We start from the raw sequence: 27,427 nt of genomic DNA, 5'->3' as shown, positions 1-27,427 counted from the left end.
CATCAGACTTGTACTAGACAAGCACTAGGCCAGGGCAGCTCTTACACAGGACACAGTGTGGGGTCCAGGGTCCATTCTGCTCAGAACCTTCTCAGAACTCTCAGAAAGAGTCTTATTTTTATTTCAAATACCAATTATTGTCAAATAAAGTGACAAGCAGAAATATATTAAGTTTCTGATATAAATTTTTGCCAACTGTAATTAAGACACAATTTACACTAGTAAATATATAGCAGCTGGAGTCAAAATACTGTCAGGAAGTATTTTCTGTTAAGGTTGGGGTTTTTCTCATTATCCCACACTTACCCATTACTGTACTTTGATGCTTCTCAAGTGATATTCTGAGTTTGGGGGTGTCAACTTCATGCACAGTAAGTGACTATCAGGGAAAAAAGGTATCTGCTGGTACCCCAGGAGCCAAAATCCAGTACTTGTATTTCTTTGTAATTACAATTTTTTTAATGTAATAATTTACCCTTTCTTTTATGTACTGCCCATCTCCAACAGTATTACACTGAAAGAAAAAGAAATCTACTCACCTGTTAAAGATATTTACCCTGGGAATCATTTTTTATTCCATTCTATTCCCTCCTACTATTTTTTCTCTGTCTGAATACTTTTAATTCAATGAATGCATGTATGTAATAAACATAATCCAAAATATGAATTCAGATACACTGTAGTATTATAGATCAAATATAACCCTTACAAACAAAACAGTTCCTACTCTTTACCCCTGGGATTTCTCTAGTACTGAAACACGAATTCATTCATAGTGTGCATAAATTCAAAATTCATGCTGCTGGATCATCAATCCTCATCATGAAACTGCTCTATTATTTTATAATTGTACTTTAAAATAATTCCTGATGTTCTCAGCTCTCTGATTTTTGTATGCAGTCAGAGCACATGGCTCCACTGTGTTACAGGACACGGTTTCACAGTTTGTGGGTCCTGTCACTGGTCTCCAGAACTCTATAGTCAAGACACCAAATACATCTATTATCTTCCTTTAATTTGCTTTCACATTTATACTCCACAAAAGCTCAAAAATTCAGTATTAGAAATATTTTACTTACTATGTACATACCCTTGCAGAGCAGGGTTACTCTAACTTGGGTGCATTTGACCAACAGGAGAGGAAAATCAGATGTGAATCCATGTCTTGTCTGAAACAAAAAGGAGAAGAGTCATTTTTAAATTACTACAGTGTCTAATTATTTCTATGCAAGCCATACAATTTCCTATATAAATTTATTTAATTTTTTATTTTAATGTATGAGGTTAGTTTCTTCTATTTTAAAATGCCCTAAAAAGTGTTTAAAAAGAAAAAGCCTTTACTAAAATCTCTGATTTTTAGTAAAAATACCAGTTTCAGAAGATAGTATGAGAAGCTAGACTCATGCCTGGGTGAAGAGCAGAGCTGGATACCAGTGCTTTTAATGGCTCAGCATTCCAGCTCTTCTTCACCATGTGGAAGTATTGTTTCCTCATATAATCATGTAAGAACATGATTTAAAAAGAAGCTTCAAAACAGTATTTCTTTTTCACTGAAAGTGGTGCTGTCTCTTGCTTTCACATTTTTCTTCTGTGAACCTTCTGTGTTTATATGTTCTATAGAAAATAACCTGGCCTGTTCTTGCCCAGAAACAGCTGCAGCATCAGCCGCCCATTACGAGCATTCCCTCGAGCCTTCGGTTCCAGCGCCGCGCGGCTCCTCCTGAGGGCTGAGGGTGAGGGGGGGCCTCGCTCCCTTCCCGCCGCCGGGCTCCCGCTTTGCCGCCCTCCCGCTTTGCCGCCCTCCCGGAGGCGCCCCGGGGAGCCAGCCCAGCGCCAGAACAGGTTTTACCCCGGGGAAGGGGCTGGGTGAGGCTGGCGTTGGGCGCAGCTGGCACCAAGGCTAACGGGAACCATCCGGGCCCAGGCTCCGGGCTGCCTCTCGCTCCTGCCGGGAGCTCCGCTGACCCCAACTGCTCCGCGTGAGCCTTGTGGAGACACAAACGCCTGCCAAGCTGCACATCCAGGAATATTTTCAGATGAGTGTTATGCCTTACAGAGGCAGCCTGCCCAGATGCAAATTCCTTAAAGCTATTTAGGTATCTGACTGCCATCTTAAATTAGCTTAAATTAGTGGCAGTGGGCTAAATCATAGCATGGCAATTGAGTAGTGCCCTGGTTTTTAATCAGCTCTTTAATGTGTCCGTGTGCTTTGAACATCTCACCTCGTTAACTGGAAGGAAATACTTGTCGTCTCTCTTTTCCCAAACTTTTCAGAAGTAGCACCTGAGATCTCACTGCAGAGCTATTAAACCATCGAAAGAGATGACAGAAGGTTGTAGGCAGGAGCAGACGAGGTGGATAACGACGATCATTATGAGTACAGCTCTGCAGGTAGGATACAGCATCTGACTCACCAGGAAATGCTGAAAGAAGCGTTTCCTATATTCTGTATATGGAAATATTTTATTCAATGTCAACGAATACAGTTTTTTTCAGGATGGAACAGGGATACTAGTCTGAAGCTGCCTCTACTGGAACACTGGTTCTTTTTGTGTGTATCTGTATTTTCTGCTAGTTACTTCCATATCTATTTAGTATTCTTGCCACCTGCTATTCTGAGTTACACTGCTTTAGGATTGTTCTCCTGACTCATCGTTTTTGCACTGCACTGATGCCTCTTTCAGTTTGCTCTATAAATAATTCCATCAGAAATGTTGCTGAATTTTCTGAATTTCTCCCTAAATACTTTATTTTTTCCTATGCAGTATCAACACAGGGGTAGACAATTACTCAGTAAGTACATAATTGAGTTTAACATATTGAGTCTTACAGATACTAATATATATTTTTATCTGTTAACATCAGAAGCCTTGACTCTGTTCCCAAGTAAAGTAAAAGGGTATGTCAAGGAGCTGGTAATTAGCTTCTGCAGCTGAGGCCAATTTCATGCCAGCTGGCAACAATTTAGAGGCAAGAGAGCTTTGATTCACAAGCAAGGATATCTTATGCTAGCTTGGCTGACAAGGTTGTCACCCCATCTCCACTGTGTAAATGGGTGAACCATGTTGAAGTAATTCCTGAATCACCTCAGTTTAAAGCCTATACTTACTTTCCTACTCATTTTGAAATTTACAGCCTGTAAACTGTGCCTGTTTGTGCCATAATATGGCGAGAGGTAATGGATGGCAGTGACTTCATCAGCTGTACCAGCATAACTCACTCCTACTCCCAGCTCTACTCAAAACTACTGCTGTTAGGGCTCCCCATAAGCAAAGCAATGGAGATAACTGAATACAAATCCAGGATGGCTTTTCTGTATCAGGTTTAGTTATGAGCTATCATTTTCATATAGCTGTTATATTTGTACGTTAAATAATTTAGCAGTGGCTTTGAAGCTGAGACTTTTTTCCAAAATGTAGCTATACCTTGCAAGCAATTGCGACTGAGTGTTCCCTTTGAAAGTGTGACATTTCTGGTTACTGTCTCCTTCAGGGTTCACTTTGCTATCCAGATTTTCTGTTGTACTCTTCCACTAAATCATGGCACTTCCCTATATAAGCAGGCTGGCTGTGTTTTGGATGGGTAGGTTAAAGAACATTTTATTAGCTAAAAAAGGTTCCGTGATTTAACCTTTAATATGTGTGTGTTCGTGCAGCTTCTGTGGAAGCAGAAATGCTTTTTGCAGGCTGAAAAATACATCCAAACACATTCCATTCTGTAGATGATTATGCTGCATAGTGCAGTGTTCTAGTTTTCCTGTGTGGATTGCATTCTGTCAAAAAGCTTTAAAGAAAATCATGTCCCATACAGAATTTCTGGACGATTTTCCAGCTGAGATGCTGACATCTGTGAAAATAATGCAGCCTAATTAACCAGAGTCATAGAAACACACTGCTGTATGATCCTCCTTTCTGCAAGTCCTCCTCTAGCACATCTTACCAAAACAGGCTGTAAAACGTTTGAGCTTTATGCATTATGCAAGAGTTTCCTGAGACAAACTGAATGTACACATACAGAATTGTTTTTCGGTGTTTGTAACTTCCAATCAAATACTTCAAAATTTCCTTAATTGAACATGTTTAACATTTTAGTATTTTTTTTTAATTTTAAGTGGAATAAAAAATACTTTCTGAACAACAGTGCTAAATGGTTCAGCTATAATGGTTCAGCTGATGCTTTAAGAACATTTCTAACTTGTTGGCTGAAAACTTTTCAAAATAACCTTGTAAAATTTATTTAGGATCATGAAATTTCTACAGTTTTGCAGAGACAACAACACCGAGTTCGATATTCAGAATCAGTGGAAACTGGATCTGTGATTTTTCCTCTTTCTGGTACAGTACTTTAAAGTTTATGCTTTTAAATCATAAATTCCAAAGAAGTACAAAGTCAGGCCCTGTTGTGGGCTACACTAAACTGAATAAAACCTGCCTTGTGGGGATGTTGTACAGTACTGGAAGGAGCTGTGCTATGATTGTATGTAAATCAGAGGATGAAACAGAGAACGTTTCAGAGAGGGATTAAATACTTCCATTGTTTTTTACTTTTTTGGTACATATATTATAGAACAGCTACATGAGATTTGGTGATCATTTGCTGAACTACTCAGTAAATTTTTGTTATAACTGAGTAAACATGCTAAATGCCACTAACATGTAAACTGCCATCAGGATCTTTAGTATACATGGCTGTAAATGTAAGAGTGAACCAACACCTTTGGCTTTCAACTTGCAAGTTGAATTTGCAAGCTGGTGATAGCAGTGGAGGTGAGGAAAGGATTATTGGAGTGGGTTTGATTGGGAAATCACTGAGCTGTAAACATGAAATAGCTATTTTTCCTTTTTAGAACAGAAGATGTTTTAGACACATAGATGAGATCCTTTATCTGAAGTTTTCCTGAACTTTAACGACTAGCACACATTGAGATAGATTTTTGTATGCTCAGTTGTTAAGCCTCCTAAACTTCAGCCTTCTTAACTTTCCCTTTTAGAACAACTTAAATTGACAGAGTTACAATTTCATTTTTCATGGTAGACAGTTTAGCTAACTTTTAAGATTTTACAGCTGTTTCTTTCATTTAGAAACAGGACTTGCTGAGCTTTTCAGTCAGCCTTTGCATTTGCCCCAAATTCATTCCATTATAGCAGTTGCTTGTTCCTGAAGCATGTACACTCAAAGGCATTCAGATGTGTCTACTTTGAGTGGATTGTATAGTTGGTGGTTTTTTGATGTTATGGTAGAAAAATTACCTGAGATATTTGTAGTGTTACCTTAAAATTACTCATCATCACTGGCCAAATCTCCCTGTCAGAGATGTGGAAATCCATTCATGTTCTGTTCCATTGCCTTTTAAACAAATGGTTGAATTAAGAATTGTGCTTCCCAGTTTGTGGTGAGAACTTAATCCCATTGCTGCCATGACCTGTACATTTACAGCACTTTCCTCAATAGGCATTGCATTTATACTGTCAGACACTCAAGACTTGCTTAGGACAGGGGAAGAAGAGTTTTCCAAAAGGATTCAGAAGTTCATAAACATCCATCGGAACAGTTTTTTGGTTTTGTCAGCTGCTCTTCATGGACCAGAAGAATGGAGTGCCATGTTCAGGATTCAGAGAAGGTATGATTTCAACATCAAACTCAACTTTATATTGCTAAGAAGAAATGAAATAGCAGTCTTGGATTTGGAAATATTATTTTTAGGAATAAATAGGACAAGAGGCAATGGACAGAAACTGATGCACAGGAAGTTTCACCTAAATATGAGGAAGAACTCCTTTACTGTGCAGTGACCATGCACTGGAACAGATTGCCCAGAGAGGGTGTATCTCCTTCACTGGAGATATTCCAGAACTATCTGGATGTAATCCTGTGCAGCGTGCTCTAGGATGACCCTCCTTGAGTAGGGAGGTTGGAGTTGACACACTGTGGTCCCTTCCAACCTTACCCTTTGTGAATTATTTACAGGAATTCAGACACATATTGTATTTTACTAATGCACTGGAAAAATATTTAAAGCATTTGTTTATTAATAGCAAATAAAAAGAATACCAAGTGAATCAATCTGACATATCATAGGTAACAAAAGAGGATGTTCCTCTAAACATAGCAAACATGCTTCCTTTTTCAATCATTTTCGGGCTATGTAATATAATTCTTTTTCAAGTTTTCTCTTGAATTGGAAAATTACACAATTTTCTTAGCTCTGTAACCATATTTTCATGGTCATTTTCAAAACAGAACAGGCAAGTTTACATCATGAGAAAAGGCTTTATTGTAAAGTGCAGATTTTTTACCAGCTTTTAAAATGTTTACTTGGAACAGTGTCTATTAAAATTGCCTAGAACAATTAAATAATTAATGTTATTTTACACCAAAAGTATAAAACAACATTAAAACTGGTTTATTTAAAACTTATCTCTAATTTCTAATAGAGTCTGAAAACTTGCATATTTTAGTACACACCTGCTGACAACAGCAATCAGATTATGCTCCATGCTTGTAGTCAGAACTATTTTCTTGTAGGTACAGTAGCCCTAACTGCAGCTGATTGTCACTCTTGGCCTCACAGAAGTGACTATTCTAATGAAGTCTTTGATCTTTACCTCCTTGAGGTAACTGGCACCAGTTTCATTAAATCCTGGGCATACTTCCAAATGCTGATGCATGAAAGAGTGTATGAGATTAAATGTAAGAAATCTATTACCCATTTGTGAAAATGCTGTAAATTTTTATGAGAGGTTTTAAAAGTTCAGCCACCATTCAGCAGGACCACGTTATTTAGCTGATGGCAATGCTAATTCTCAATTTACTTTGTGCTTATGTAACAGTGGATTTTGTGCATTGTATTTTGGAGCTGTATTCCAAAATTTATTATGTAATTATTATGTAATTTTATTAAAATAAATATTTTGTCATTCTGAGCAATATCAAATTGATGTTGACAAGGCAGAATTATATATATATATATTTAAATTCATGTGCTTTTTTTACTACCTGGCAACTTGGAGTTCTGCTGTTGTTTGTAAATCACTGACTGAGCTTCTTTGAAACTACAAGCCACCTGTTGGATTTGTTAAAAAACAAAGCCCCTTAGTAATTGTCAGGTTGTCTTCTATTACTATGTCTTTCTGCTTATCTATCTATGGGTTTGCTGCAATTAGGGAAGGAATTTTTTTTATTATTATTAATCAGAAAATTACAGGATTCTTGTTAACAACACGAACATTTTATGTAGGGTTGTGTACAGCATGGGGGAAGCAGGAGAAAAGTAGTGTTTATCATCATAGCTTAAATGAGCATTCCACTAATAACCCCAGTACATCTGTATGTGAAGTTTTAAACACCTTGGAGGAAAGGCCAGACATGTTCAAATGCCAGTATTCTGTCCATCAATCAAATTAATAAAACTAAATTTAGTCCTGCTGTTATTGGAAGCAAAACTATTTATAGAAACAGGTTGGATCTAGGTAAGTACATGTAATTGTTTCCTTGTTGCACTTTGTTCATTCATGCTTTGTTTAGCCCATTCTAGTATTAGCAAAACTGCATCAATTTTTTTCCCTGATCTGTAAATGTAAACCCAACCCTTGTTCTTACATCACCTTTTAGCAAAACCCACCAGGGACCTGAGTGCCTGTGCTTGGAGAAGGACAGTACCTGTAACATTTATTTTTGCTAATTAGAGGCAAGGGGAGACAAGTTCAGCTGAGATACCTTACCAGCATGAGGTCTTAATGTGAATGAGTCCAAGTTATCAGACAGATTGCAGGGAAGAACAGGTGGTAGGCACAAGGGGAGGTCACAGGGGACTATGCAAGTGAGCAGCTGGGCACTTCATCTGCATTATTTAAATTCATTTTAGTTATTTAAAATTCCTCATTCTTTGTTGTGAAGTCCCTCTCCTGTTTTAGCTCTACAACAGAAAACAGCAAAGGCAACGCTGTCATTGTTCCAACACACTTAAGGTGCAAGGCTGAGGGAGAGGCTCTGTGCTTGCCTAAGCTTTGATCTCTCTCTTCCATAACTGCACTGAATGACAACTCATGTTACTATTTTGAATCTTCAGATTCCATTCTCAAGAATGAATGCATATGAATAACAGTATTTATAGAAAGAATTAATTTTAGGTTGAAGTATTTGAGTGAACAAGCCTTTACATGAAAGTAGTGGAATTATCCCATTATCTTAATCATGCCTGGAATACAGGTTGTTTTATTTATAGTACAGTACAAAGATTTAGTTCAAATTCTGAAATACTTTTAGCACAGTGTTTTTAGATACTTTGCTGTGTTCTTCCAAAGCCATAAAAACAACCTGAATATTTTTTACTGCCACTGAGAAGAGTTTTCAGCAATATCACAGAAGAGGGTTTAGCTCTCTCTGAATGTACGCATGCTTAAGAAATGCCGATTGATTGTTGAAGAGACCTAGATAAAGAAATGAGCCCTTCCAAATCCCACCTAAGTAAGTGCTACAGAAATGGGACAGATGGCTTTACAAACAGCATGAATGCTCCACTTGCCCTTTCAAGATAAAAGCACTCTTCTCCCTAAGTAAAACTGCACACTAAAAAGCTGCTTACATCATGTGGGAATGCTGTTTGAGTTTTATGGCATAACAAATTAAATACATATTCTAAAAGTAATCTTACTTATTTTGATGCGCAGATTCCTGGGCAGTAACTTACGTGTAATACCAGTTCACAATCCTGCTGAAACTGTTAAATTAATGCTAACTATGGCTAAGGTAAGTCCAGTTGCATATACTTAAAAATATGAGTGTATTACTCAGGAAAAGCCAAGAACTGTAAAATATTTGGTTTTCCTTAATGGAACTTTTTGGGTTATACTGACCACAATCCATTAATACACTGAGGAAGGACTGGTACTCTGATGCATTAGCTGAGTCTTTAAACTACTGTTAGAGGTAACTTAATAGCTCTTAATAGCATCTAAGAAAACAGATACTTAAGGGCTTGTTTGGCTGTTATTTACCATTGTTAAATTAGGATGTCTTCATTTACTGCTAACTCCTGTTGAAATACTATCACCTCTGTGTACATCATTCCTGAACACCTACTTCAGAACACGATTCAAATTTCACTGATGAATAATTCTGCATTTCTACTACTGGGAAAAGAAAATGTTGAATATTCTATTACCTAAAATTCACTGTGTCCTACTCATAATATTTTTCTTTTCTCCAAGATAACTTCCAAGCCACAAGCAGATGATACTCGTTGCAAAATGGAAATGACAAAAGCCCAAATAATAGAAAAAAGTCCAGTTTGGAAGATGCTTCAGGAGTACCAATTCCACTGTAATTAACTTAGTATTTGGGTTTTTTATTCATAAATAAAGTTGCTACATTTTAAACAAAATATAAAATGTTCTTAAAAATATAGTTACATTTCAAAAGACTACATACAACATATGCATTTGGAATGAAAATTCATATTAAATAACTATACAGTGAAAAATAGCATACTTGATACCAAATGTACTGGGCGGGGGGAGAAGAAGTGGTTTAGCTGCACTATAGAAAAGCCATCCTTACTTTTAACTTGGTTCTGAACTTAGAGGCTCATCTGTTTATAAATAATTCCCCAAAATATTTACTATATCTTAAGAAAAACTGTATGATTCAAGATAAGGATAATCAGAACAATTCCACAATACAGGTATCCCTAAAATAAGCAGCTGTATGTATGAAACTTTACGCTGTTTTTTAAACACAAGGGTTATCTGTTATGTTACTCAGTTTTAAAATCTTATTTGGCTCAAAGTTGATGTGTTTTTCTTTAAACCTGGTTTCCTTTGCCACAGTGTTTTTTACTATTTATAGATAGTATAGAATATATTGTTATCTATCTGTACCTTACAGTCCTGTTTGCAAATATAGAAGCTTGTTTGTCAACATTAAAATGTGCTAATAAAAATACCTTCTGCTTAAACACGGCTTTTTAATTAATGGTTCTTCAGTCACTTGATAAAAATCTTTGTAATTCACAACACCAGTCAGCAACTATTACCTAACAAATTCTGAAAATAAAAAAAAATAAATGCCTAGCCATACCTCCTTGCCACAGAGAAGAACACACCCCTGCCCTGTTTTTAGTTTCTAAACTTAAGAAAAAGCATCACATTCTGAAGAGAAGTAAATAGACTGTATCTGCAAATCACATGCAACAAGAGCAAAAGAAAATAAACAAGAACAGCAACAAGACTTATGAAGAACAGCATTTGCAATTCTGGAGGCCACTCTAAATTGCTCGTCTATAAAGGGTGGTAGCCTCCCTTGCAACTGAAGTCTCATAGTCCAAATGATCTTGTAAGGAGTATGTTAATTCAAACACTTCAGCTGACTTAACTATTTTCCTCCATTACAGCTTTTGTTTTCCCTTCAATGAGTTCTTCTACTCGAGCTAGAACACTTTCTATTAAGTCAAATGTGAAGAGAGCTGAGTGTAAAACCTGAAATGACAAGAAAGATGAGTGTTATTGTTAGTAGAATTTTTTTTACCTATTTTACATTTACTTTTGTCTCCACAAAAAATGTCAGTACTTCTGAGTGACTCTGAAGGGAAGGGCAAACTCACTTGAAGCTGCATTCCTGTAGTCATGGCAGGCATCTTTTCCTCACTAACAGTTACAGAGCAAACTGGGTTAGAACTGTGTGCCTCTGTAGAAGAAAACAACCAACACAACTCTTAGAATTAAAAGAATATTTAAAATATCAGCATTTCATGACAGTAATTGTTAAGAACAGAAATCTAGGGATGGATGAAATACATGACTGAGGGTGCTGAACCTTAAGAGGAAAACAGTTGGATGCTATCTTTACACTCTGTAACACAAATGCCTACATTACTGAACAGGCAAGATTTGCAACTGAAACCAACTTTATAGAGCTCACATGCTCTTTGAAAGGAAAAATAAAATGTTATCTGGTCTGGTTTTCATACATTTTTAGTATTTCCACATCCAGGGAAACAGTAGGAGGTTCTTTAGTTTGACTTAATGGATCCAGACATGAAATACTTATTTTATTAAGAAAAGGCTGCAGGCTTCTCTGTTTCAGAGAGATTACTTGCAGCAGGCTAAACTACAAGGACAGGTCTGAAAAAGAAGGGGAAAACCTCTTACACTCAGACCACATATTTGAAATTCAATGTAATGTTTACAAAGATTATACACTAGGGAAGAAAGCTAAATCATTTATTGTTACAAGTTGGATGTTCTCTCCCAAACTCTCTTTGTACATTGTCGAAGGCTAGAGAAATGTAAGAGGGATTTAAGAAAAAGCTTCCTGATTAATTTTGAAGGATTTCCTTTAGAAAGCTATCCACAGGTTGTCTTGAGAAAAAAAATCCCCTTCTTTGCCTCATACTTACATAGTTTTCAACAGAAGAGGATAAGACTAGAGGCAAAAAGCTGTATTGACATTTTTAGTAGCAGACACAAATTCCTTGGGCTGTCTTAATTATACTGGAGACCACAAGGAACAGAGGATCTGACATACAGAGAGATTGCCTAAAGCAGATACAGCTCTTATGCCCTGTGCAATGTGTCTGCTTAACCCAGAGCAGAATCTGATTCTGTGTGTCAGATTAAAAAAAAAAAAAATTAAAAATGAATGTAATGCTTCAGGCTTCAGAGAGCACTGTGACTTATTTTTTCTCTTGTTAACCCCCCCACACCTGGTATGAAACCTAAGGGTTATGCATTCAGAGAGACTTAGTCACTCCTTTGTAAAATTAAAATCAAAAGTATAAATGCAGAACAAGCATTCACTTCATGTGACAGTTCTATTAGGTTTCCATAAGATTTACAAATATGATGACAGATAAACAAGTTCAGATTTTTCTGATCAATTATGAAAATTTTTAATATAGCAACTACTGAATTATTATTTGAAGTTTGGAATAGTGTCAACAGTTAAATAAAACCTGATCTATACAGCATTCACCAGTTCCTCATTTCCAAATGATTACCGAAGTTTCTAGGTATGAACAAAGATAAGAACAAAAAAAAACCAACAAAAACTGACCTTTTCTGTTTTCTTTCTTATTTTTTATTTCTGCTTCATAATGTGCTTTTGACATATTGAGTCCTACACGCAGTGGCTTTAAGAAATTCTGCTTTATCTTGCCAAGTGTGGTCCATACACCAGTCTAGTCAAACAGAACAGAGGTGGTTACAAAACAGTTTTAATGAAGCATTGCAATACTAAGCTTTTGAGCACAAGTTTTTTGACTAGTCTTTAAAACATACACTTTTGTGGTGGGAGGAGAAGAGAAAAAAATAATTTGGACTCGTGCATCTAAGCAAGAACAGCATTGTGATGGATATTTAAGCTCCTCTTCCTCTCCTGTACATTATTTGTTGATTGGAGGATGAAGCAGTCAAAAAAAAAAGGGGAGCAGAGGGAAGGAGGACCTAGGTAGGCTGATAACTACAGCAATGGAAATGCACATTTTCAGCTTGTTCTTGTAAGCAAAGCTAAAAGGATCTTGATGTGTTGGAGGGGAGGTTCTAGGCCTGTTCTCAGGCTAGAATCTCTACACCAAGTCAATGGCAGTTGGAGACTCTCTTCAGATAATTCAGCAGTAAAACAACAAAAACTTACGTTAACATTCCTGAATTAACACTGTACTGCAATGCCAAATGACAGCTCTGATAAATCTCATGCTTCCCAAATGTCTACAGTGCATTTTAAAAGCATTGTAGGAATGTTACGGGATATGCTACTATCCCATCCTTCAGCACAGCAGCCACAGTGACAACGAATTCTCCCCGGTTTGGCATGGGTGGAAAGAAGGAGTTTACAATAATGGCACTTAGGAAGCAAGAGGTGCAAGGAAAAGATGCTCAAAACCAAGGCTGTTCAGGGTTACAGAGAGGAAAATAAGCTTGGGTTTGCTACAAAACTACTGTAGAAGGAAACAAATACAAAGCAGCCTTTGTGTCCTTCGATATAAGAGCCATTTATACAACTCTTTTCTTCAGCCAGTATCCTCAAAGGGCAGAATAAGGACGATAAAAATAAGAATTTTCAGTGTTAAATACAGTGAGTCCACTAACAACAGTGGAAAGTCCACCAGATGACACAGTTAACTGTTCAAATAAGAACAGTAATTACTTCCACCAGGATGTGGCTTAAAAAAGGAACTTTCTAGAAAAATACTTATTTTTAAACTTGATTAATGAAAATGCTTGTTATGAAGCAATCAAAATATCTGAACTGACATGAAAGGAGGCATTTTCTTTCTGCCTCACTTGCACTATATGAAGAGAGACAGGGAGGAAGTCAAGAAGAACTGACAGAGCCTAAATTTAAGGGAAAATCTTCTGAAGATGTGATGCTATTTTTTCCTCAAACTGTATGGACATTCTTTTTGCCAGGTACTAGATAGCACTGTTAGAGCAGCTGAGTGCTACTACATGTAGTTTTTTATTAAGAATAAAAGAGGAGTTCTTACTTTCCTTACAAAGCTATGTATTTGCATGCAATTGAGTGGACCATAATGAGTACTTAAATAGTAATCACCCCTTAAATATGACAAACAGATACAGTCTGCCAATATTAACTAATTACATAAATATTAAATTAGAAATGCACCCACTGAAAACTAAATTTTGCTTTTCATTTTCATTATGGTTTCCACAATCAGTGCAAGTTATTTCACTGTTATTCTACTTAGACTAGTAAGATTATTAGACACTTAAAAAATGTATTCTTATATCTCAAATTAGTCTAAAAGGAGATCAGAATTTTTTTCTGTATTTCAGAAACCAGACACCAGTATTTTGTATTATTTTTATTACAAACATACCCAGTTGGAGGTTTGAGGGATACCAGTGAATTAATAAGCAAAAATAACAAGTTTTTCATATGGGAATACTTTTGGGTATGTGATTTTGTGGTGACATACTCTAATGTTATGGAAATAGATCACAGTTCAACAGGCAGAGTAAAAGGATTCATTTGTTTATAGTAACAGTATATATGCAAAAAATTTCATCAGAATAAAGGAACATCACATATTTCCTAATGTCTTAATAAAAGCATCACTTCTGGGGAACTAACCATTGCAAAGAAAAATGCAAAACCTATGCTTTTTGAATCAAGGATAACAGTGTTCATGTGAATCCACCTCTCAGCTAATCAATCATTTTCACATCAAATAGTACTTACTTGATTATCACTTTCACAATCCTTAATGACTAAGTATCTCAGCAGATTTAGTGATGCCATAATCCTGTGAATTAAAAACATACAATTTATAATCCAGAGCACAGATACCTATTACCAGGATAGTAATTTTAATTGTCCATTAGCCAGACATCCTAAGAGTATCTGTTTGTACAAAAAGCAACCACACATCTCCTGAGCAGTACAGCTCCATCTAGAGCACCAGTGTGTAGTGACGTCCACACAACAGTTCACACTTTGCAAGTAAAACTGAAACTGTCATCAGATTGGAGAAGGCTGGTGATTGTGAGGAAGAGCGTTCTCTCAAGAGACAGAACCTATCTATAATATGCATCATTGATGATTCAAAGTCGATTTGAAACTAGTGCGACAATTTTCTTTATTACTGTACTGAATTTTTGAGTGTGCTTTTTAAAATAAGGTTTTTGCTTTTGTCTTACCATACTTCCGAGCAGAAATTATTTATTGTTTTTTCCAGATAAAAAGTACAGTTACACATCATACTTCTGGGCTTTTTTAAGCAGGTATGTGTCCATCTGGACATTATCTCCGCACTGATTTAGAAGTCCAAGCATCATCATATTATTTATTATATAGGAAGGCTTGTCCTATATACAGGGGATTCTCAGAGACATTTATTTTTTTATTTTTTAATGCAATTATTTACTGTTCAGGTGGATCTGTAATCCTACTCATGAGATACTGGATTACCAGCAGCAATCTGCGAAACAGCCTCAAAAATGCCTTGCACTGTAAGCTGCATCTGGTAATTGTTATTCCCCTGTATCACATTAGACAACATACCACATTGCTTTTACTCCTCCAACTGCTTCTGCAGAGAGCTGACAAACCATACATTCCTGAAGAAATTCTTTACCCAGTAATTATGTCATTTCACGACTGAAGTCTTAACATCCTTGGGGAATGGAGGAGGACATCCTTTTTTACTGTTAAAAATTAATGTAATGGCATTGTGACATTCTTCTATGCAGAGCTGGTTGAAATAAGTGACTATTCCCATTCCTAGTTCTAAAAACTTAAAATACACTGATGTTGTCACCTCATTAATCACATGACAGCATACATCATTGTAGTAAGATAGTTTAAAGGCTTTTTAAATGATAAAGAAAGGAGAAAAGCTTCCAACTGTGATTGCAATTCACCTGTCTGAGTTTTGCAGAAGATCAGTCTCAGCACCTTCTGGAAGCGAAAGTACTAAATCTAGAAGGGAGATCAGGTGATGTCCTGTAAACCAAACGTTGTCATATTCCTTCTAAAAAAAAATACAAAAAGTTTAGCTGAGTGCAAAATTTAGATCTTAAATAATGTAACGAGAACTTGCATAAAACAGAAAAGTAAAAAAAAAAATCAAGCACTGGAAGAAATGCTTTCTAATTATCACCTCCCTGTGAGTGAAGTACACAAATCAGCCTTTTAATCATTTTAAAATTATCTGTCTTTTTGACAGCCAGGAAAGAAAATGAAGAAATGTAGTAAGAGAATTCTGAAGCTGCATGGTAAAAAGTTAATCATTTAGTTTTAATTAATTTTCCCAACTTTCTGGTATAAATTACTATAAAATATGAGATTAAAATGGCTTTGATCTAGCTCAGCCCTTCCTGATGGATTTATCATTTGCGTAGCACTCATAATAAAATGCTGACTGTCATCAAAAAAGCAAAGAAAAAATTAATAATTCTATCTGGACTGTAATGTTTGAATTACATTTTAAAAAATGAGGAACTGTGGGGATAAAACAATATACTGAGCAGTTCCACTTTAAGAAAGAAATGTATTTTCAAGCACAGAAAAGGTAATAACTTATATAGAAAAATACAGTAAGATTGTGCAATTAAAAATACAACTGTAAAATTATAACCCAAATATGCATAGACAGAAAAAGCCAAAGTAATGTTCTTAATAAAATTTTTCAATCTTAGGTTTCTTCTCAAAGTGGATTTTTTTAATGCATCACTCAAAGTTTAAGCTGTAGGCATTTTCTCAACATCATACTGATAGAATTTTGAGAAGGCAACTTGGTTTTTACTGGTAACAGCCTCACCGTTAATGCTATGTGAATCTGATCTTTTATATTTTTAATAATGTATCCTTCCACACCAGCATGGTTGCTTGTCTTCAGTAAACACCTTCAAACAAACAAAACAAAGACATTATCTCTTCAAAGCTGCCCGTAGAGTTAGCTCAAAACTTAGATGACATTCACTAAGTGGGAGTTTTACCACAGAAAAACAGAGTGACTATGTAACCTTTAAACACTGGCTTACATAAGACAGCTAATTTTATATGAGGCAATTGAAATTCATTATTTATCAAAAAATTAACATAGTAAAATTAATATGGCTTATCAGATGGAAATTCTGTCAGAAATCATTGTATCTATGCAATTAAGCTGCACTAGGGCTGTTATTACACAACCTACAGTAACTGGGATGCATACCTGAATAATGTGTATTTTCCCTCTGTGTCAAACTTGTCTATGAACAACTGCAAAATATTTAAACTCTTCTTTCTCTAAAAAAAGCAGAGATGCTTATCAGATGAATTCTAAAAAAATTTATTCAGCATTTACTGATTCTGTAGGCCACTTAACATACCATATTCTCCATGGGGCAAAGGGTCATAATTTTTACCAAATCCTGCAGTCAGAAAAAGGAAATACAGTTTATAATTACATACAAATTATTACATTACATCACACTGACCAAAATCTACTCAAGACTAAAAAAACCAACCAAACAAAAAATCCACAGCACACTTGGGAATGTCCAGGTGATTATGTGAAGATTCTCATCAGAGAAATTCATGCCAGCTTCAGTGGTCAAAATCCCAGGGCTGATCCACAAGAGCTCTACTCTTGTACTGTGAGTTCCACATAAGGATGTAGCCAAGCAGCAGACTGGCAAGGAGGAGACAAAAACAAGCATGCACCACCTTTCAACTAAGATCTGTGCCCATCTGCTTCAGTGACCTGTACATACACTTGGGTGCGTTTTAATTGTCACTGAAACTTCACGCTGCAGGAGGTAGAAGAGACAATCAATTCTGTAGAGCAAGACACTGAAGGTTTCAATTTAATGGTACAGATGTAAAAAGGTCCAGTAATATGCCCACTCTCAGACATCTAGAGGACCGCTAGGCATTATTTCTAATCAAAATTTGAAGACTTCTCTACATTGTTTCTTATTACCTGAGGTACATTAATAAAGACTCTGAATTCTAAATAGGGATGGAGAAGGCTGTTATCTTCCATTCTCAATAAACAGCTCTCAAACAGATCCTGCAGGGTGGGGAAAAGAAAAGAAGGCTGCCAACAGTATGCACATATACAGGATGTTAATACATCAGCTTAACATCTCATGGCTAAAACACCCTTCACTCTTAAATACTCATTCAGATATTGCAAGTTCCAAGAAGCTGCAATTTTAAGTAAAAACTGTAATTTAAACATTTATGCAGGACTGTAAGTTCAATAAATACAGGTATTTTTAAGACTGAAGAATACTTAATTAAGCATCAAAATATTTCTGAAACTATTATCTGAACTATCAGTTGTACCCCTCTTAGAAGGGGAAACAAGTTTTACCGATCCTTAAACTGAAAAATAAAACATTCTAACATTGAAAATTTAATTTAAAAAAACAACTTACAAGTCCTTTAGATAATACAGATTCTTCTGTTCTAGAAAAAAAAATCAAATATAAGTTGTTAATTAAAAAGACAGTGGATATTTCAGAAGAAACAGTAGAACAGAGGTCAACAAGAACTTGTCCCTCAACAATTTTCACTCTATTTTTAAAATACAGAATCTTCGTTACTCTTCTCAAAGATTTTTAGAATAAACTTGTGGATGAGAAGTTGAACATTAGACTCATCTCTTCACAGTCAAAAATTACTTTTTCTCCCTCAGTATTTTTAAGTGCTCAAAAGCAGTGTCATCTCTCATAGGTACTGAGACATTGATTACCAAAGAAAATTAAATGGTAAGCAGTCAGAATAGGAAACTTGCCTTCCATAGCAGTGCTAGAAGCTATTTGGTAACACTGCTGCTTATGGAAGGTGAAATAATCACAATATATAGAAAAGTTTGGTTTCCTTTAGAAAGCCTGACCTTTAAGTATTTTCTGTATCATGTCAGAATACATTCAAATAAATATTTTCACAATAGTTGCCTTCAGTAATAATTGTTACAGAAGTGCAAGTAAGTGTACACTCTAATTATTCTGCATGTGTTTAAACTACTAATTTTACATTTTCAGAATAAAGTTTCTAAAAATGGTATCACAATACCATATCACATACAAGAGGTAAACAATACATAAACATTTAGACAACTTCTCCTTCTTAATAAGAGAAGCCATCTTTTGTGGAACTTGCCATTTTAATGCTCAAGTTTAAAAACTTCCTCTGAACTTACCTATATTTCAAATTTGGTATTATGAATTACTGGAAAAGATCACACCCACTATCTAGACCTGCAAATTCCACAAACCCTACCTTTTCAGCAGCACTTCAATATGTGTCATATTGCACAGCAGAAGGTATGAAGGACTAGAAGAGAAGAATTAGGCTACGTTAAACTTCATAAGGCATATATGTTTGCACATAATTAATATATTTGACAGGATTAGTATTCTTTGAAAAAATAAAAATATCTTTCTAAAATAATTAATTTTTAAATCGATAAAAGAATTGTAAGTCAAATCACTGTTAAGAACTCTTATGTGGAAACTGTCTATAGATGTGTAAATGAACATTTAATACAATTAATTTTCAGCATGTGACTAATCATACCAGTTTCTGTTAAAGGACAGCTCATCTAAAATTAAACTGCAATACATCTGCAGGAGTATGTACTTTATATATATAAACTTACATAAAATATAAATGCATAAAGATTGACATAAAATTAATACTACTGAAATACAGATTTCATTCATAACTGTTCACAAATAAAGTTCTCTTCTGCTCAGAAAGAATCTTCAAAGTACAGACTTAAAGTAAGTGAAAAAGAATAGTTCTTACCTAAAAACCATTGGAAAGCATTCAACACCAAAATGCTGAACAAACACCAGATAAGACAGACATGCCAAAGAATCAGTGGAATTCTTTCGCTCTATGTCTGCAAACTCCGGATTCTCCCAGGGCGGACTTTTGCCTTTATTAGGTACAAACACTAATGGTATCAATTCTCTTATATTCCACAAAATGTTCTAAAAAATAAAAATAGATTTCCTATAGTTGCCTTAAAACACCTGTATACCAATTAAGTTTTAAAGCTCTAACTGTATTTACAGTACATTCTCTTGTACAGTATGCATATAAATTAATATAAATATGTTTTAAATATATAAAATAATATAAATAGGTGATATTTATGATATATGTACAAACGCACACAAAAAAATCCCTGGAGGAAAAATGACTAGTGTTGGAAAAATGTTACTAAGATAGCAAAGTCAAGCACACAAAAGTTAGCAAAAGGCAGAATAAAGACCACCTGCAAACTCCTAGTTCAGCTCCTTTATTCCCAATGCTATGAGTAACAATAGGTTCATGAAAACCTTTTGTCACAAAATCTCTGTGTTTTTCGGAACACAGAATACTCAGCATTTTGGTTTTTTCTCACTAATCAATATGGAGCACAACATTTAGCTGCTAGAGGCAAGCCCTGATTTAAAGTTAGAATTGCTTTGTATGGCCTTTCTTTCCTGTGATGCACAACACAAGGAACACCTGACATTTGTACACCAGAAATACTACAGTGGTTACCGCCCAACACCCTTCATGTGTCTGAGGACAGAGTGTAATTCCTGTTGTACATATTACAGAGAAATGAGGAGATCAAGGTCAGCTCACTATTCTGGGGTTGCCCAAACCCAACATCCAGGATGGCATATTTTGGAAAATTAGGATTACACAAGATGTCGTACAGTCAAAGCATGACTTACTGACCTTAGCTTCAGCTCTCACTACCTAATGCCATAAACAGATGTAAATTTCTTGAGAAAGAGAAGAAAAGGTAATTCATAATTAGCATTAAAAACATGTTTTTCAGACTGTTTCCAACAGGAAAGGCAGGATGTACCTTACAAGGCCCAGTAAGTCACCCCACTAACCAATAATGAAATCAAAATGAGCTCTAGAACAAATTACAGGCAATTATCAACTAGACCACTGGTTCTGCACACACTGCAATTAATTTTGACTGCACTCACTATAATTTCAGTTGCAAAATGCCGAAAAGGATGTTCTTCAATGCCTTCAAGTTGTTCAAGCTGAGCTGTCAATAATGGGTACTTCAGGCTTTTCATACAGCTGAAATAGAAAGGGGTGGAACTAAATCACCAATACAGTCATAAATACAGACTATAATAGTGTTATTGATGACCAAGAATAATGTCTGTATTCATATCAGCTGCTGCTATTCAAGGTATTCCACAGAGAATAAAAAAAACCAAACCAAACATCTCCGGTAGAAGCATTCCTTACACTTCACCTCCAGACTATGATTACTCTCACTGCTGTAAATTTGAGAAGGAGAGGACTACCAAATCAGCTTCACAATACAGCAACTAATAGTTGTTTACCCTTTCCCTGTACTAAACAGAAAGTAGTTTTTACCTTTCTTCTCTCACTTCATACATATATCAGGCCTATTTAGGGATTCTTTGTCAAAATACCACATTAGTTGGATACATGTTGGCAGCATTATAAAACACTAAAATGTGATTTATTTGCTATCTATATAATAAATGCCTACTACTCTTTTTGTTAAGTTACAGGAATACGTAACACTGACGTAAAATGCTCACAATTTTATTAATTCTTCTTTCAGCTCCATGTCATTGTATTCTGATGACTTTTCCATATTTTTAACAACTTCATTCACAAAAGGTTTAGCAAAGTCCACCACTGCATTACAACATTGACAGAGACCAAGTTTATCTTCTTGTATTTGTTGTTTCGTATAAGGTACAGGTAAGGGAGTAAGCTGATTCATAATCATGGCCAATGACAAACCCACTGAGTAGGCTTTCTTGTTCTGAAGTTTCAAAAGCACTGGAGGAAAGAAAATAAAAAAGGGGAAAAATAGAACATTTTGAGACACTAATTTATTACTTACTTAGTAGAGGAAAACATGAAGAAAAACAACATGACTACGTAAGAAACATTTCCTTTTCAGGGAAGGAGAGGGACTGATACCTGAAATCACATGAGCAAATCCAGCCAGACTAAACATCATCCCCTAGTTTAATATACTGTAGTCAACATGATCATGTATTTGCAAGTAACGAATATTAAAGCTGTCACACATTTCACCATTCTTCCTTTCTCCACACCACCAGGATGAGGACCAAAAGAAAATCCACTTTTCTAGAACTGGGCTAAGTGAAATGGCACATATCTGACCCGGAAAACACATTTATTACTTGACTCCTTTTGTGCTTGGCAAAACCAGAGACAATGGCCCAGCTTTTCTGCTGAGAACTGACTCTGGGTTTTACTCCATGGCAAAACTAACAGAGACTCTCCCAGACTGAGGAAGCAACACCATTTTACCTGGACTCAGTGCAGACTAACTGCAAATTGGCTATCCAATAAACCACATATTTCTCTTGTTAAATTCTAACATAATACAATAACACATCTTGGAGATTGCTACAATCAGACTTCAACTTGACACACAACACTGAATTTCATCTCATCTAACAAAACAGCAACTACTGCTTGTTACCTACTGAGAGAATGGCCAAACTGAATATTTTAAATTTTCAAATGTAAGCCAGAATAATGTTCCCCCCCTTCACCAATAAAGTATTTCAACATGCTTCAACTGAAATGAAAGTTTTAGACTATAAAAAAATAGAATTGCATGTTTTAGAAGTTAAATGATGAATTTCACAAATCCATGTGATTCCTTATTTCTGCAACAACAGCATGAGTGCTTTACACCTCTAAATATAACTGTCATAGGACCACATTCTTGTAAATGATGAAAAATAGCTAAATATTGCTTTCTCAACTGATGCTATTAGTCCCATCTAAAATATTTTTCTAACAGGCCAATATAAGCATGAAATGTATGCCTTGTGTTATTTTACAGAATATAATAAACTGTAAAGCTTGTCAGGACAGATGTATTCTGAAACCATTCCAGCAAAGGCTAAACTAAATTGATAAATAAATGAGAAAACAATTTATCTCATAAATCGCATAATAAACTCAATTCCCACCTGTCTGCAAAGGCTGAAGCAATAACATGACAGTTTGGCACACTTGCTCTCCAGAGGTCTGCTCAATCTGCTCAAGTAAACCTAAAAAAAGTTCCTTTGGATTGCAGAGCTGCAAGAGTGGAACAATGCATATTTTTAAATAACCATGGTCATAACAAAAAAAACGAATCACATGCAAACTTCAATACCGAAGTTCCTGAACATCAAGGGAGAAGATCTGAATATCCAAGGTAAGATTTAAGAAAACAAATATGAAACAATAAGTACGTGCCTACAATTAACATCTATGGTAGAGCATACCTGTGTGTACACTTTCATATGAGCTGAAAACATGTAATAGTAAAAATTGAGACTAAACCTGATTTTTATGGGTTTTAAAAACCTCACAGTACCTTTGCAAAGTAATCCTTAGGAGCAGAGAGAGAATTAGAATTTGAGTGTGAATTTAATTCAAGCTATAAAGTTTGCAAGTTGTTTTTGGAGTGCATAAATGAAAGAGAATGAGTTTTTTACAGATCAAAACATTTTTCCCCTCCTACTCCATCAGAATCATCAGGTAATGATTCTCATATTGAAGAAGGATGAATGATTTAAAGAAAAGACTTTGCAGAGTGAATGATAGAAAAGGGAACAATAAATACTATTCAGACACAGATAAGTGGAAAATGGCAAGGTCTTGCAGAATGGTTTTGAAACAACTAAAGAGAAAACATCAACAGAGAGACCTTGAATTAGATACTAGAAAACACATTCAGCAACATACTGTAAGTTTTACTCAAGCTAGCCAACTCAGCTAAGATTGTGTCCTTTAGATCAACTTAGCTCATTTCAGTGTGAAAACCACACCTCTGATGCTGAGGCTGCCTCTTCCAAAGAGCCCTACCCACTGAACTTGCACCATGAATTCAGAATTTGCTGTACCTTTAAACGGAGGTGAGAGAACGTTAAACTAAGAGCAGCTTATCCAAGCAGTGATGTAGATCCATTATGCAAATATTGTCAGAACCGAATTGTGTATGTTTGTGTAACTGGCCTTTGGTGCACTAGCTTTGTGGATTAATGATCTAGCACCCCTTTCTGTGCAGAACTTCCCTAACACTATTGTTTCATAATCATGTGTTTCAAACCCATACCTGTGCCAACTGATCTAGTATCCTCAGGCAGCTTTCTCGCTTATCATCTTCTTGTTTGTACATGAAAATACATCTAACAAGAGGAGAAATGAGATTCCAACCCATATTCTTGATGATAACCTAAAAACCAGATTTTCAGAGAATAAACCAAAACTGGATGTCTTCTAAACCCAGAATGATTGTATACATAAAGACCAAAAGCGACAACAGATCAAGGTTGTAACCGTTACTGCCACTGTCATTGAATATTTAACTACTGTTAGCATAATTTGACACACATTGTATTCTCTCCCCATACCTATATAAACACAGCTGTATATTTTGTATAGTTTTCTTCTATTTCTTAACATTAACATGTCAATATATACTTCTAAATGTCTATGAAAATACATTTAAAACAGGACTGAGCAGAGGAGTTGTGCTGAAAGAACACTTGGACAAATTAGTCGTAACTTGAGGGGAGGGGATTCAGACTTTCAGTTGTTACTTCAAACTCACAGAATTCAAAACCAGATTGTGAACCCCATGTAACATTGCTAAAATATTCTGCCCTTCACTTTCTTTCTGAACTTCCTATTTATCTCTGTTCAGTTTCGTATATTCTCCCAGCATCCCTAGTGCCCACAAACAGTAGTATTTCAAATTGCCATCAGCCTAGTTGGCTCCTACAGTTTTGGTCAATATTATTATATCCATTTGTGGTGGGCTGACCCCAGACAGCAACTAAGCACCCCACCACTGCTTCCTAGCTCTTGTCCCTCAGATGGGGATGGGGGCGAGAGTCAAAAGAGCAAAACAGGCTAACCCCAAAGGTAAGGACAATGTAATATGTGAATGACAAAAGGTAGCAGGGCATGACAAGGGGAATGATGCAAACCAACTCCCACCAGCAGACCAATGCCCAGCCAGCCTCCAAGCAACAGCTATTTTGGAATGGGTCCCCATCCACATGTCTTTCCTGCTGAGCACAATGTTACATGGCGTGGAATATCTCACTGCTTTGGGTTAGCTGTGTCTCCTCCCAAATTTCCTGCTTACTGGGGGCAGAGTGAGAAATGGAGAAGGCCTTGATGCTGTACAAGCATTGATCAGCAGTAGCTGAAGCACTGGTGTGTTATCAACACCTTTTTAGTCAGAAATCTAAAACACAGCACTATGCAAGCTGCCATGAAGAAAGCCAACTCCATGCCAGCCAGACCTAGTACACCATCTGAAGTCCCTGTCCTGCAGAAGTGGGAGGCTGTACCTTTCTCCTGATTATGCTTTCGTCCTTCCTTTTCTCTTTGCTTCACTCACAAAGAAGAGTTACGAATGGTTTTAAGATTACTGTGACTTGGGTTTCTGTGAGCTACCTGAACACAGAATAATGTGCACTTAACACAGGTCAACTTATTAGCTATTCATATGTACAGCCTTGCTCTACAGGGAAAGTAGCTTTTCCCTCTTAATAAGCAGTTTTATATTTAATGATGTTAATAAACACTAATATATAGTGCAAACTTAAACTCACCTTGTTTTTCTCATTTTGAATTACTTCTAATAACTGAGCTGCATATCCATCTTCCAAACACTTCTGACCTGCTACCTGAAACAGATTAAAATCTTCTCCTTTGAAATCAGCTTCTTCCAGAATTTGCTAGAAAGAAAATATTAATGTTTAACTCCATACTTATTAAAGTCAAGTAAGAAATAAGAAATTCCAAGCCTTAATTTCAAAATTAAATGTAGTATCATTGTAACTTTTATACATTTTTCACATATTGAAAAAGCTACCAAGTTATGATGGAACATCAAGGCAGTATTTCAATAGCATTAAGTCTAGACTACAGCATTCTGTTTAGAAGATGTATTTTCTACAAAAACCTGCTTTTGTTCCTGGGTACAACAACACTTCTTTCTCCAAGAAGCAGAAATAATCAAGCATCTTGGGATAAGCACCACAGAGAAGTCAATGAAACATGGAGGCTGAACTCCAGTGAGGAGTTCTGCTAACAGCTGACTTGTTTTTTGAGGTCATTTTGGTTTTAATTATAATATATGAAGAGAAATTCACACTACTTATACTTGTTACTTCGAAGGAAAGAAAACTACTTACACATCTTTGTATTATGGCTTGAAGTTCATCAATTGCCATTATAGTTTGACTGTGTTCTTCTGGCATCAAAATCTATTATAAATTAAAGAGGGCAGTATTACATTACATGAATTTAAAACAGAGGCTGAAAAATAATCACATTATCAAAAAAATGTTAATAGAGGAATAAGAACAATCTCGACAGATATTAAGACTACATAATTGGAAAATAAGGGAAAATTCCTTTTTAAGAGGTGTACGCTATATTATTCTACTCCCCATATTTTCAGGAGACAATATTACAGACAGGAAACAACCTGCATTCTATGCACAGGAAAGCAATTTTTCAAGTACTATCTGGGTAACCTTAAGAAGTTTGAAGGTTTCAGTGACTACTTTGGGCACATATATGGAAACCTGCAGCTAATACAGAGCAAGTCTGGGCTCACTGCATGCCAAATGTGATAGCCCATGACACGCTACATTTTCTGTGACTGTTCTGACCAGAGGTGCTTCTGCTCAGCCCTGACTGGCACACACTAACCCGATATCTGGCACGTGAAGGCGCTCATCCAAACACCGTGCTGCTTTATATCAACAGTCCCGTCAAGATTACATATACAATATAATCTATTTCTTTCTAGTGTTTAGGTTGGACTAGTTCAGTGGCCTTTTATCTCTAAGTATTAAAATTTACAACTTTCTTGCTAAAAACAACGAAGTTATACACTTAAGTAATGTCAAGTATGTACCAAGTCTTACATAACCAGGACCATGAATTACAAATACAATCAAGCTTGGGTATCCCATACGACATATCATAGCAGCAGTCATAATCTTTATAGTATTAAGTAATGCCATGGGCCTAAACCTGGTTATATGATCACTACGAGTGTCAATTACCTCTACATCTGGTCAATTAGGTAACTATTCATCAAAACACAGACATCTCCGTGTGGTGTCCTCAGGCTTTCCTCTTACATTTGACCTAAGCTACATGAGACAACACACAGACAACAAATCTATCTGGATGCTTACAAAAGGGGGACAACTCACAAAAGCTTAAAAGACATTTTTATGTGACCTTCTTTATTCAAAGAATAAACAACTCACTTTCTATTCTCGATGGTCCAGTTTGACATCTGTATGTCACTGAGACCTATCCTTTCTAGCCTGTCATTTTAACCAGGTCATTACCACACACTTTATTACCACACTTCGTACTATTTGAGCTCTTCACTTTACAGAATGTTACTAATCCCGACAAAAAAATGTAACATACTTTCGAACGCCAATACTGTTGCATTTTCAGCTCTCAGTAACTTCACAATGTACTTACAGCCTTGAAACGCTCCCCAAGCACCCACCGTGCTGCTCCAGGGATTTACTGGCTGAGCTCGCAGATGGTCTCCGGCCTTAATACTTAATCCGGTTTCTAACTGAATCTTTTAGGAGGTTTCAGCGGCAAGTGGGCAGCATCTGAACCATGCGAAACGTTCTATTAATACTCACCAAACTCCCTCCTAATAAACAAACACCCCAACCCCTTCTCTGGGCGGTACCACACGCAGGCTGGGACGAAGAGGCTGCCAGTCTCAGCCTATAACACAAAGCTGAATTAAAAACCACAAGGGCACAGCACCACCTCACCTCACCTCAGCCCCCACCAGCCGAACCCCTCAACTCCGCACTGCCACCTCTCCCGGCCCGGCCCCGCCGCAGCAGCAGCTCCGCCCCGGGTGAGAGGT

At 36.3% G+C, this 27,427-nt stretch overlaps 2 protein-coding genes across 10 annotated transcripts; one reads left to right on the top strand and one right to left on the bottom strand.

Moving 5' to 3' along the window:
- The first annotated feature begins 1,550 nt into the window (after positions 1 to 1,550).
- CUNH1orf146 (chromosome unknown C1orf146 homolog) lies at positions 1,551 to 9,955 on the top strand. Of its 2 annotated transcripts, none has more exons than XM_042030225.1 (6): positions 1,551 to 1,842; positions 2,275 to 2,391; positions 4,241 to 4,334; positions 5,452 to 5,620; positions 8,670 to 8,748; positions 9,210 to 9,955. In XM_042030225.1, the coding sequence occupies exons 2-6, from the start codon at positions 2,323 to 2,325 to the stop codon at positions 9,327 to 9,329; spliced, it is 531 nt and encodes a 176-aa protein (XP_041886159.1). In that variant the 5' UTR covers positions 1,551 to 1,842; positions 2,275 to 2,322; the 3' UTR covers positions 9,330 to 9,955. The 2 variants fall into 2 exon arrangements, with proteins under 2 accessions (XP_041886159.1, XP_041886160.1); XM_042030226.1 differs by lacking the exon at positions 1,551 to 1,842 and adding an exon at positions 1,857 to 2,096.
- GLMN (glomulin, FKBP associated protein) lies at positions 6,008 to 27,421 on the bottom strand. 8 transcript variants are annotated; one of them, XM_042030213.1, is made up of 20 exons: positions 27,335 to 27,409; positions 27,019 to 27,158; positions 25,701 to 25,772; positions 25,116 to 25,241; positions 23,606 to 23,725; positions 22,473 to 22,581; positions 21,051 to 21,297; positions 20,454 to 20,553; positions 19,261 to 19,448; positions 18,733 to 18,786; positions 17,886 to 17,916; positions 17,426 to 17,515; positions 16,833 to 16,874; positions 16,676 to 16,749; positions 16,280 to 16,364; positions 15,381 to 15,490; positions 14,200 to 14,263; positions 12,052 to 12,175; positions 10,601 to 10,683; positions 6,008 to 10,475 (listed from the first exon to the last, which is right to left on the bottom strand). In XM_042030213.1, exons 3-20 carry the CDS (start codon positions 25,764 to 25,766, stop codon positions 10,368 to 10,370), a joined length of 1,821 nt encoding a protein of 606 aa, XP_041886147.1. In that variant the 5' UTR covers positions 25,767 to 25,772; positions 27,019 to 27,158; positions 27,335 to 27,409; the 3' UTR covers positions 6,008 to 10,367. The 8 variants fall into 8 exon arrangements, with proteins under 8 accessions (XP_041886147.1, XP_041886151.1, XP_041886148.1 ...); XM_042030217.1 differs by having other exon boundaries at positions 27,047 to 27,158; XM_042030214.1 differs by having other exon boundaries at positions 27,330 to 27,383.
- Positions 27,422 to 27,427: the final 6 nt, after the last annotated feature.

This window comes from Corvus kubaryi, unplaced genomic scaffold (genome assembly GCF_017639235.1).
Source record: "Corvus kubaryi isolate FWS band 111438036 unplaced genomic scaffold, C.kubaryi_AGA036_p1.0 37334, whole genome shotgun sequence".
In the NCBI taxonomy this organism is placed as follows: Eukaryota; Metazoa; Chordata; class Aves; order Passeriformes; family Corvidae; genus Corvus; species Corvus kubaryi.
This window is presented reverse-complemented; position numbering and strand designations above follow the sequence as displayed.